General features: G+C 34.4%; 1 protein-coding gene across 2 annotated transcripts; it reads left to right on the forward strand.

Annotated features, from left to right (window-relative positions):
- The first annotated feature begins 4,725 nt into the window (after positions 1–4,725).
- On the forward strand, positions 4,726–11,915 carry LOC122578206 (nucleoprotein TPR-like). 2 transcript variants are annotated; one of them, XM_043750115.1, is made up of 8 exons: positions 4,726–4,881; positions 5,418–5,639; positions 5,719–9,163; positions 9,616–10,268; positions 11,028–11,157; positions 11,239–11,320; positions 11,526–11,662; positions 11,785–11,915. In XM_043750115.1, the coding sequence occupies exons 1-7, from the start codon at positions 4,741–4,743 to the stop codon at positions 11,626–11,628; spliced, it is 4,776 nt and encodes a 1,591-aa protein (XP_043606050.1). In that variant the 5' UTR covers positions 4,726–4,740; the 3' UTR covers positions 11,629–11,662; positions 11,785–11,915. The 2 variants fall into 2 exon arrangements, with proteins under 2 accessions (XP_043606050.1, XP_043606049.1); XM_043750114.1 differs by having other exon boundaries at positions 11,526–11,915.
- Positions 11,916–12,288: the final 373 nt, after the last annotated feature.

Below are 12,288 nucleotides of genomic sequence, written 5' to 3' on the forward strand. Positions count from 1 at the left end.
TGCCTAAAGATATTCGGGCATCACCTAGCTATTTGGAATTGCAAATTCCTTATAAAATACTATAAACAGATAGCATTTTGAAAGTTTTAAATACTAACATAGATAAATTCAAACAACAAACACCCCTAAATAAATAAATGCATTACAATAAACAAAAAAACATACCCATAATCAATAGATTTTTAGAGCTTCACTTCATGGTCCATTTATTTCCCCTTTTCAATTCTATCTGCATATATATAGATATACATATATATTAATACATATGCATCAAACATCAATAACCCATTAAAAACTTATTATAAAAGATCTCATTTACCAATAGAAATGACCAAAAATGACTTGACTATAAATCAGAGTAGCCCTCATGACCTATGAAATCCCAACTTTGCAGATTCTCAAAAGAGAATTAAAATAGAAAATATAAGCAGAATCCCCCAAATGTGTCGATTTGACTTTTTAGGTTTAAGACAAAAATTTAATAAGAATCGAAATTTGACTTTTTAGGTTTAAGACAAAAATTTAATAAGAATCGAATTAATTTTTCAGGGTTTGATAACCTCTCTGTTTGGATTTTTTGCTTGATTGTATTAGGGAAGATTGGTTCATAGTGAGTCCTGGTCTGAGTGTGTTTTTGGATCGAGTGGGTTTTTTTTTTGATTTCTTTTCCCGAGCGCATGAGGTTTTTTTGTAAGAGGGAAGAGGATTTAGGTTGTGAAACATTTTTGGGGTAGGATGATGACGTAAGGTTTTCTAGAAACGTATGGCAGGAAAAGGGACAGGCTGCCACATCAGATTTTTTTTTTAAAAACCTTCTAGAAGCAATCTTGTTATATTAATATAAGGGATCTTTATCTTTACCCCCTTATAAAGCAAATAGCTCTTTTTATTTTAGGTAATATTCTAACTTTAAATTACCATAATTGCCCTTGACTTTTTATGTTTTGTCCTTAATAATTATAATTTACACTCTAAACCTTCATTTTAATAATTAACACTTTAAGCTCTTATTTTCTAAAAGTTTCCACTATCACAATTATATTAAGCTACACCACTTAACACCACCACCACCACTAATAGTACCATCACCGACACCGCTAGACCGTCTTCCCCACCACCGCTGCATTGCTCCCTTATAAAGCAAATAACTCTTTTTATTTTATGTAAAACTAGATTTTAGACCCTTGTCCAATATTGGACACGCGGTTTACAATATTATCAATATTACATCTTCATACATTTAATTCATGAAATCTTATAATTTTGAAGATATACGGTTCTAAGTGTTATACTTTGCAAGTTGTAGTACAATAATCACAAGTAATCTAAGTGTTATAATTTGCAAGTTGTAGTACAATAATCACATGTTCGTTACCGTTATTATTAGCTAAGATATATTGATGGAATCATTTGCCGTAGTCATTACACAAGACACATGCTACAATAATTTTCATATTATATAATTTTTCGAAACCAGTTGTACTCATAATGTAATATTATTATGAAAGATAATTAAGAATTAAAATATAAACATAATTGTGATCATGTACTTGACATTCAATTATATGTATTTTGTTATGATGCGGACCCATTAACGAATAAGTTTATTTTCAATCACATGTCCTATGATAATTAGATAACAATTAGGATTGTTTTCATTTTACGGCTAGGTTTTTACGGTCAGTTGTAACTAAGCTGTAAATTTACGGCTCCCAGCCATAAATTTACGGTCAGAACAAAAACAAATCCCAATCTTTTGGTCGAGTCCTTTCAAGACTTGAAAGTACCGGGATTGACTCGACCACTTTTTTTTTTCTTGATATTGTTTAACCACTTCCACACTTGGAAAAATTTTTGACCAAAAAAATTTGAAAAACTTAAAACGCTCTAATTCAAAATCTAACGAATTAGAACACCTTAATATGTTATATTAGACATATCCTATAAGTTTCAGACCTTGAAAAAGTTGAATGAAGCTTGGAAAATTTTTGTTTGAGAATAGAAGAATGGTATCCGTGAGCAAGGTCGACCGTGCTCCACAGCCGTACTCCCAGACAGCTGAACACCAAGAAGAAAATACTGCAGACGCTGAGCACGGTCATTATTTGATAACAATTGGGACTCTTGATTTAAGTGACAATTATAACTTTAAAAAATTAAATATAAACACTTTTTGTAACTTTTTTAAAAATTAAAAAAAAAACCTACTCAAGTTAATGGTTAAAAATATATATAAATTAAGTATTCAAGATTAAAAAGCGTAAATGATTGATGGAAAACAAAAAAGTGTAAATTAATAAGACTTTTTCTACATATTAATATAAAATACTAATATAATAATATATTTGGATAATTATTATTAGGATTTTAATTTAAAGTAAATCTAAATGATGACATAAACGAGAGTCAATTTGCTAAAATTGAGCGATTTGATTGGTTAATAAGTTATTAGTTCAACTGTCTTATAGTATATATAAAGTAAAGATTCTACCTTTGAACATAATTATCCTTGACTTTTTATGTTTTGTCCTTAATAATTATAATTTACACTCTAAACCTTTATTTTAATAATTAACACTTTAAGCCCTTATTTTATAAAAGTTTCCACTATCACAATTACATTAACCTACACCACTTAACACCACAACCACCACCGATAGTACCATCACCGACACCACTTGACCGTCTTCCCCACCACCGCCGCATAGCGCGAGTACCATGCTCGTAATATATATACTCGTCCATATATCAATATAAGGTAATATATCCCACTATCCACTTTAATCAGGACTATGGTGTATGATCGAAAGAAGGAAATTTTGTTGGGTTTAATTAATTACAAAAGACTATATTTATAGAGTAGCTTAATCTAATACATGGAAACTAATACTATGAAAACTTAATATATGGAAACTAATTATATCTCCAATACTCCCCTCAAGCTAAGTGTAGAGCGATTCTAGCTTGAAAAACAAATAAGAAGAAAACATAAAAAAAAAAACTTAAATCTAAAAGTAATATCTTTATCTTCAACTTATGCTCTTTAAATACATTTTCTCCCCCGTTTCGGCCTCCGACTTGTATTGGTGCCGGAAAAAGATAAGTAAACCGTTGTTGTGATTAGTGGTGAAGCCTTTGTATGGCGGGAATTTGTTAGTAGTGGATGGGACCGCTGTATTCTAGAGCGATCTCTAACTAGTATTTCATATGCAGATTGTTTCTGCGAAGTGGATAGGACCGCCGTTGTCGGAACGATCTCTAAACCTTTCTTATAAAGTGAATTCTGAAATAAAAAAGATAAAAATTCGAAAATTAGGGTTCTGGCGGCGGCCTACGATGGCCAACGACGAATGACAGTGGCAGAAGTCAACGGGCGGCAAAATTGAAAGTAGGTTTTTGACCGGAATTCGTCAAGGAGAAGGTTGGTGGCGGCGGTGAACTCTGACGTGCCGGAAAAAGGGAATAATTGCAAGATTTTCAAATTTTTCGATGAGTACAGGCGTGTGAGGGCTTGTGACATATCCGACGGAGACGAAATTTTAAAGGGTTTTTTTGGAATTTGATTCCTAAGCTAATGGTGGTGGAGGTGTTGTTTAATTCGAAGATATTAAGGGTTAATTGCACTCGACCAGATTTAGGGTTTTTTTTTTCTTGGTCGAAACTTGTAGCCGGAATTATGTCTGGATTCTTAGCTCTGATGCCATGATAAACCTTGCAGGTTATTGTAATTGTAATTATAATCGTTCTATTATATTGTTGCGATTAAAAAGGATTACCAGAGACTATATTTATAAAGTAGCATAACCTAAAACTAAATATATGTCTAATAAATGCATTTTTAGTCTTGTAATGTAAGCACATCCTAATAAGAAAGCATAATCATAAGAAATCATTGAGTAGTTCTTTAAATTTATTGAGACGACAAATTCTAATGTTATGTGGATATAGTGATACAACTTAGAACATTGATGAGAAACATTAACTATATATTTTAGTAATTTTCTTAAACTATTCTAAGTGTTATGTTTTATTTAAGTTTCATATATTAATATACCCAAAGAGGTTGATAGCTAATTGATAAGCTTAATGACTTTTGGATGGATTTAACTGGGATCAAGTTTTGCTTCTTATTAATGGAAGTGGATTATTAGAAGAGTTTAGATTTCATCTGAATCTTTACTAAAATAAAATGCCATTAAAAGAAACCTATTTTTTTTTTAGGTGTGAAATTAAAAAAAATAAATAAAATTAAGAATGAATTTTCATATAAAAATTATACTCCATTGTTTTAAACCCCAAAGTGTGTGAAAGAGTTGTGGGCACCCATGTGAAAATGTGTGATTTGCAATATGATTACAAAATAATATAATTTTCCAAAATATATGTGCATTGTCTTTTCTTGTTATGGTAAAAAAATACTTAAACGGAAGTCGGCACTTAGTTGTCAAACTGTATTCGTCGCTTATACGACGACGTATTGAGGTTCTCCATCTGAAGGGGACAAGTGTCGGCCACACTCCGTCACAGATCACCTTCCCTCACGCCAACATCACCTACACGTAATCACCACCGTTTCCATAATCCCCAAATTGATTCATTCATATTCTTCTCAGTTCATTATAAAACAAAAACCCTTAACTTAATGATTTCATAAATCAATTACAGAAACAGAAGAAGATTTATCTATAATATATTTATATATATATACAGAGAGAGAGAGAGAGAGAGAGAGAGAGAGGAATGGAGGATTATAATGAGACGGAGGAGCAAGTGAGCGAGGAAAGTCCAACAGCTGGAGAAAGTGGTTTTGTTCATGTTGACTCTATCATTGATTCATCTTCTTCTTCTTCTTCTTCTTCCAATACTAATTCTATTAATCAGGTATCTTCTTTTATATAAGACAATTTTTATAACTATTATTGTTGTTATTTGTCTGATAAAGTGAATGCAAGATAAAGTTGGTTTTTCTAAAGATTTCAGAAAGTTATTATTATTATTTTATCATCATGAATATATGACAAATCAAATTAAAGTCAAAATAATATAACCAAATTGTCATCCAACTATTTTTGATCTACAATGCAACAAACTTTTATTCTGTTTACAAATGTGTGTATGTAGATATTACATACGGTGATAATAATATGGTGAAAGTTGGTTGTGTTATTTTGGTGCAATAAATACTTGAATGTGTTTCTGTGTATTTGTAAGGCTGTGCTTGTCCGTTTTATTGGAAAGTAAGAATCTTGGACAAACTTTGTCATACTACTTATAATTGAATGGAATAGTCTTTGGAAGACCTTGTAGCTTGTAAATTCTGGTTAGGTTTGAAAATCTATACTATCGGTTTGTTATGCTGCTGAATTTGATTTGTGTTTAACAATTTTAAACTTATGAACAAGTTGCTTTTTAAGCAGGATGATGGGGTAGTAGTTACAAGCGTAGATAGTGTACAGGACGAGTCGAGTGAGTTGAAAATGGCCGAAGATGGGGGAAATGAAGAGTTTGTGGATTGCCCTGATGACTTGGTTTCTTATGATGGAAGGACTGATTTTGATGAAAGCAGAGAAGAAGAGTTAATTCTTCAAGGCCAACAGGCATTTGGTGATGGTACAGAAATTTTGCGACATCATTATCAGGTGGGCTATCAGCGTTTTTTGGTCAAGTATATATGCACCATTACCAAGTTGACTTCTGTTGACTGAGGTTTTATTGCAGGAAGAAAGGCGGCAGTTGATGACAGAACTGAGTAATCTCCGCCATCAGCTGAAGGGTTTTGTGAAGCAACATCAATTGATTGGTGGTAATGATGGTGAGTCACTTACAGATGAACTGACGTCAACATTGCCTTTGCATGAGATGATAAATGACTGTTCCAGGTTTATCGAGCTTGCTTTGAGTGAACAGTCGCAAACAGATGGCAGAATCAGAGACCTTCATGCCACTATAGATTCAAAAGATAGAGACATTGATAATCTGAATGCGAAGGTCATTGAAGTGTCCTCTGCTGAGACCACTGCAGACAGGATTTTATCTTATTTTACAACTGTTCTCGGTGAGGTACAACTCCTTGATACATCAGTTGGTGGTAAACTATCACATCTAGAAAAGAACACTTCAATTATACTTCAGATGTACAATCGCTTCGTTTATGAAGTTGAGATGCTTAACCGGTGTTTAGCTGAGGTTAAGTCAGATTATCATATGCAAACAGACATGGAGAAAGTTTTTGTCTCTGTACGAGAAGAATTGCTTTCTCTAAAAAGAAAAGAATATGAGCTGACCCATAAAAGTAGATATTTGGAAGATGAATACAAGAAGCTGATGCAACAACTTGAGAAAAGCAAAGAAACCTTTGAGATGTTAAATTCTGAGATTGGAAATCTCAAAGGGGAAGTTGAAGTACATAAGGCAAGGTCTAATAATACCAAAGAAAAGCTTAACTTGGCTGTGACTAGAGGGAAGTCATTGGTTCAACAACGTGATTCATTGAAGCAGGTGATTCTTGAGAAGACAAATGAATTAGATAAATGTTTAATTGAGTTGCAAGAAAAATCAAGTGCCTTAGAGGCTGCTAATTTACTGAAAGAATCTCTCATCCAAAGGGACGTGATCCTTAGAAAGTGCGAAGAAATGTTGACTTTTGGAGAGGAAGTCCCACCATCAGATATCATTGACAAAGTTAGGTGGCTTGCAAACGAAAGAATGGAATTTCAGAAAGTCAGTGATGCATTATCGATCATAGAATTACCCGAAGCTGCACAGTATCCCAAGTTGGAATCTCGAGTTAGTTGGCTGCTGGAATCATTTAGAATTGCTAAAGATGAATCTATTAGGCTACATGCTGAAATTAGTACGACAAAAGAGGCTGCACGTGCTGAGATTGACCGTGTAACAGCATCACTGTTGGTGGAAGCCCTGGAGAAGAACTATCTTGAAGAAGAGTTAATAAATCTGAAAGATAAGAATGAGTCTCTGCAAGTTGATCTTCAACGATCCGAGGATAAAACTGCTTTATTGAAGGAAAAGTTAGCCATGGCAGTTAAGAAGGGAAAAGGTTTGGTTCAAGAACGTGCTGAAAAAAATGCTCAGATCGAGGCACTAAAGCTTGAGTTGAAGCAGCAAGAAGCAACAACTACTGACTATAGGGATCAGATTAGTAAAATGTCAAAAGATTTGGGACTGATTGAAAAGTTGGAATCTGATCTTCTACGTGTGAGAGAAGAAAGGGATCAAATTGAGCAGTTCTTAGTTGAGAGCAATACTATATTACAACGCGTAGTCGAAGTTACTGATGGTATTGTTCTTCCAGTTGATTTAACAGATCCCGTCGAAAAGGTCAGATGGTGTGTGACTTGTACAAATGAATGTCAAGCTGCAAAGGTGAAATCAGAGCATGAGTTAGGAGAGGTAAAAGATGAAGTCAGTATGTTGACTAGTAAGTTGACTGATGCCCTGACAACCATGAAGTCCCTCGAAGATGCATTATTGGTTTCAGAGAAACGTGTTTTTAACTTAACTGAAGAAAACAGAGAATTCCAAACTCTAAAAACCAACACAGAAGAGGAATTTCAGAAAGTTAAAGAGGAGGTTTCTACTCATGCCATCCAACTGAATGAAGCCTTAAAAACCATGAAATCCCTTGAAGATGCATTATCAATTTCAGATAAATGTGTTTTTAACTTGACCGAAGAAAACAGAGAGTTGCAAACTCTAAAAACCAACGCAGAAGAGGAATTTCAGAAAGTTAAAGAGGAGGTTTCTACTCATGCTATCAAACTGAATGAAGCCTTTACAACCATGAAATCCCTTGAAGATGCATTATCGGTTTCACAGCAAAGTGTTTTTCAGTTAACTGCAGAAAAAAGAGAATTGGAAACTCTAAAAACTAACACAGAAGAGGAATTACGAAAAGCTAATGAGGAGATTTTCGCTCATGCCAGCAAAGTGAATGAAGCCTTGACAACCATGAAATTGCTTGAAGATGCATTATCAATTTCAGAGAAACGTGTTTTTCAGCTAACTGAAGAAAACAGAGAATTGGAAGCTCGAAAAGCTAACACGGAAGAGGAATTACAGAAAGTTAAAGAGGAGGTTTGTGTTCATGACATCAATCTGAATGAAGCCTACCGGACTATCAAGTCCCTTGAGGATGAAAAGTCTCAGTTACAACTACATGTTTCTCGGTTTTCCAATGAAAATGAGAGGGAAGTAGATGACAGGAACTTATTAGAGACCGAAATAAAGAAGCTCAAAGGAGAAGCTGCATATCATGAGCATAATTTTGTGGGTTCCTCTGCTACTATCAAAAGTTTAGAGGATGCATTGTTGAAGGCCGAGAACACTATTTCAGACCTTGCAAGAGAAAAGAAGAATGCTGAACAGCAGATCTCAACCCTCAATTCTCAGTTGAATGCATGTACAAAAGAGTTGGCTGGAAAGCATGATAGAGTGTTTATACTTGAACAGGATCTTAAAGCTCTACATTCTGCTTGTGCTGACGTAACCAAAGAAATGAAATTTATAGGCGAGAATAATATACTGGAAATTGACTCTGTCGATGGGCTGGGAAAGCTGAATTATAATCCCTCCTCAGATGTTGAAGCAGTTGATAATGTAGCAGAAGTTATGGTTGCTGAGGAGATGTTGTCTGCTGCTAGAAACGTTCTAAGTGTAATTGAACATTGCGTCGATGTAAAACAGAACATGTCCACCACAGTTAAAGATTTGCATGCCGAATTAGAGAAAACCAGGTCTATGTATGACATAGTCAAAGAAGAAAATAATGTATACGGAAAAAGAGTTATAAAGTTGGAGAACCAAGTAGAAGCATTGCAGGCCGAATTAGGGAAAACTAGGTCAATGTGTGACAGAGTCAAAGAAGAAAATAACGTATACGAAAATAGAGTTCTAAAGTTGGAGACCGAACTAGAAGCATTGCAGGTTGAATTAGGGAAAACCAGGTCAATGTATGACAAAGTCAAAGAAGATAATAACATATTTGAAAACAGAGTTCTGAAGTTGGAGACTGAACTAGAAGCATTCCAAAACCTGCATGCTGAAATGAGCATCAAGTTGCAAGAATACCAGGCAAAAGAGAATGAGCGGGATAAAAGAGAAGCAGAGTTTTCTAAGCAAACTACTGCATTCATGAAAGATCATGGTAAAATATTGTTTTTATATTTGGTGATTATTTTTATACTTTTTGTAGATTCTAAAAGGCATAAATTTCAACCAGTTACTTATAAATAGGTCGATTTGGGTTCTATTATCATTCTCAAACGGGTCAAATATTCTTTTTGGTTGAATGAAAGCAGGTCAAGTGGGTTGTAAAGTCTCTCTTTTAATGTACACAACCTTTATTGAAAGACTTGGATACTAAGTGTACTAATTTACTTGTGGTTAATATAATTAACGAATTAAGTTTTTGGACAAAAAATTAAAAAATGAACAGAAAGGTGCTTTCGTGACAACCCACCCAGCCCGTCTTTGTTTTGAACCATTACCCAACCCGACCAATGTGCTAACTCCACTTCTTTCAATGAACGTCATATTGAAGTACCATGTACATCAAACTTCTATGTTGTACTAACTATCATCTATTTGTATTTGCAGAGGCTGAAAATGATCTTCTGCCAGCTTCTGAAGTAAAATCTCTGCTTAATAAGATAAATGGGATCACAATTCCTTTCCCAAACATAAGGGTAGGAGAGGTGGAGGCTCATGATTCAGACCCTATGAAAAAGCTCTTCTATATAATTGATAGTGTAATTGAATTGCTGGATCATATCACCCTATTGTCTCATTCCAGAGAAGAGCTTCAGTCAACTCTTTCACAGAAAGCCCTTGAAATTGAACATTTGAAAGAGGAACTTGAAGAAGCCGTTAAGGACAAGAAAGACTTTGAGAAAATGAAGAAGGAACTATTTGAGTTATTAGTAGGCTTTGAACATAGTATCAGAAAATTTGGATATGATGAGTCTGATGGAGGCAAGAAATCTGCTGATGTGGCAGGACCACTCCCGGTTCTAGAGAAGCTTATTCATTACATTATCTTGGAAAGCGAAAATTCAAAAGCTAAAGCTGAGGACTTGGGTGTCAAGTTGCAAGATACCCAGAAGGTGGCTGAAGAATTAGCAAGCAAGGTTAAACTACTTGAAAATTTTAATCAAAGTCAAACAGGTTTACCAGACGCAATACATGAAAGATCTAGCAGTGAAGCATCTTCCTTGCCTTCACGATCAGAGATATCAGAAGTTGAAGATTCGGTATGTATTCTTTCATGGATGGTTTTTAGAGGTGGCAATTTCAACCTGCTTGCTTAAATGAGTTGATTTGGGTTGTATTTTTTTTTTCTTTCTATCTCAAATGGGTTAAATTAAAAATACATAGCTAAAAGTTCAAGTTTATTAAACAGATAAAGCTTTTTAGGGATCTAAACACCAAATTCAATTCTAAGCTCATCTGTAAACGACACCTTTTTCTCTAAATGCAAAGTAAATGGACTTCAATAATGATGAGTGCATAATGTCGTAGAGGTAGATTATGGGTCGGTTTGGTAACAGGTCAAGACGGGCTGGGATTGGCTGGAGTGACCCACTGTAGTTTTCCCTCTATTTTCTTGAATAGTTTGTGTGATAAGTACAGAACCTATATGAAGCGGGTAAACAGAGAGGGATCTTTGTTAAGGATACACGAGAGGAGTCTAGACTTGGCTCTTATGTAAGTGGCCTAACCGGTATTCCCCATGGCCGTTTCAAAAATAATATAGCTTTCTTGAATATATGAACTTAGGAGGTTGTGTGCAATCAATCACAACATTACGATGCTTATTTCTATTCCAAATGTGGTACGTCAAGTCGCCAATAGTTGTAAATGCTATTATGTGATTCGCAAAAGCTCATAGAGGTTTAAGAAAATGTTATTAAAATTCAATCTGCATGTAATCATTGACTTGAATGGAGCGAGATGAATGCTTCATTTTTTCTATTATTGTTCTTTTAGTTTTGAGAAGGTTTTTTTTACAGGGATCAATCGGCAAAAGAGTCACACCTTTGGCAAGAACTTCAAGAAGGGGATCAAATGACCATCTAGCCTTAAGCATCGATCCAGAATCTGAGCGTTTGATTGATGAACATGAAACTCTTCAAGATAAAGGTATGGTTTATAAATTTCTTTATTCATTTACTTTAAACTTGCATCATGTATGAGACTTGCATCAAATGTTCATGCTTCCAGGTCATATATTCAAGTCCTTGCATACATCTGGTCTTGTGCCAGTACAAGGAAAAATCATTGCAGATCGGCTCGATGGGATATGGTAAATACTTAAACCGACTCGTGCACTTTATTTCTATTTCGCCCAGGTCTTCATGATAATTGTTGCTACTTGCGATTTAGACGATTCTGTTGTAGAAAAAATTAGTGTTATCTTTGTTGGATGAATATTCTAAAGAATGGTAGGATACAAGACTACTTATACGTGAATATAGACACTATACCTAACCTAGTTTCTGATGTGGCAGGGTTGCGGGTGGTGGGGCTTTGATGAGTCGGCCTCGGGCAAGGCTAGGGCTCATAGCCTATTGGCTTGTCTTACATGTATGGCTTCTTGGAACATTTTTATGACCAACCATATGATACTTTTAATGAAGAAGAACGAGTAAGTTGTACCATAGACATATAGTTCTTAGCTCCTACTTTTCACATAATTTTTTCAATACCTTTTCTAGAAATGTAAATGTATAGAAATGAATAGTCTATTGTTCTTTTGATTCTCTGCAGTTAGATTTTTAGGAAGTCAGAGAATCCATAACTATAAGCCTCTCTATGTTACTGGAGAATGGTAAATACATTGCTGTAAGTCTGTAGGCATATTGAGATTCAGTACAAGAATTTAAGATTGCTGTTCAAAACCTGTACAATGTTAAAAAAAAATATAGGAAAGTCATCAATGTTACTATCAAGTATAGAGAAATTCAGCTAGAAGCTTTCAGAAAGGATAGATGCCCCTCTTATTAGTCTATATAACCCGAAATAAACTGTAATCATCATGTATCTTCTTTTATTAAAAGAAATTATATGATTGTTTCAACAGTAGGATCAAGAAGAATTGTTATATTTTTTTCATTTGTAAAATAAAAGGCAATATATATACCATGTCACATGTGTGTACACTACATAAATGTGTAATCTTCTGGTAATCTAGCATTTTTATCTTTCTGGGTTCTATTTGTATGATAAGGGTATGATTGTCATTTACCAGGATCTGTTTTTGAAATAACATTT

This window comes from Erigeron canadensis, chromosome 8 (genome assembly GCF_010389155.1).
Source record: "Erigeron canadensis isolate Cc75 chromosome 8, C_canadensis_v1, whole genome shotgun sequence".
NCBI classification, from domain to species: domain Eukaryota; kingdom Viridiplantae; phylum Streptophyta; class Magnoliopsida; order Asterales; family Asteraceae; genus Erigeron; species Erigeron canadensis.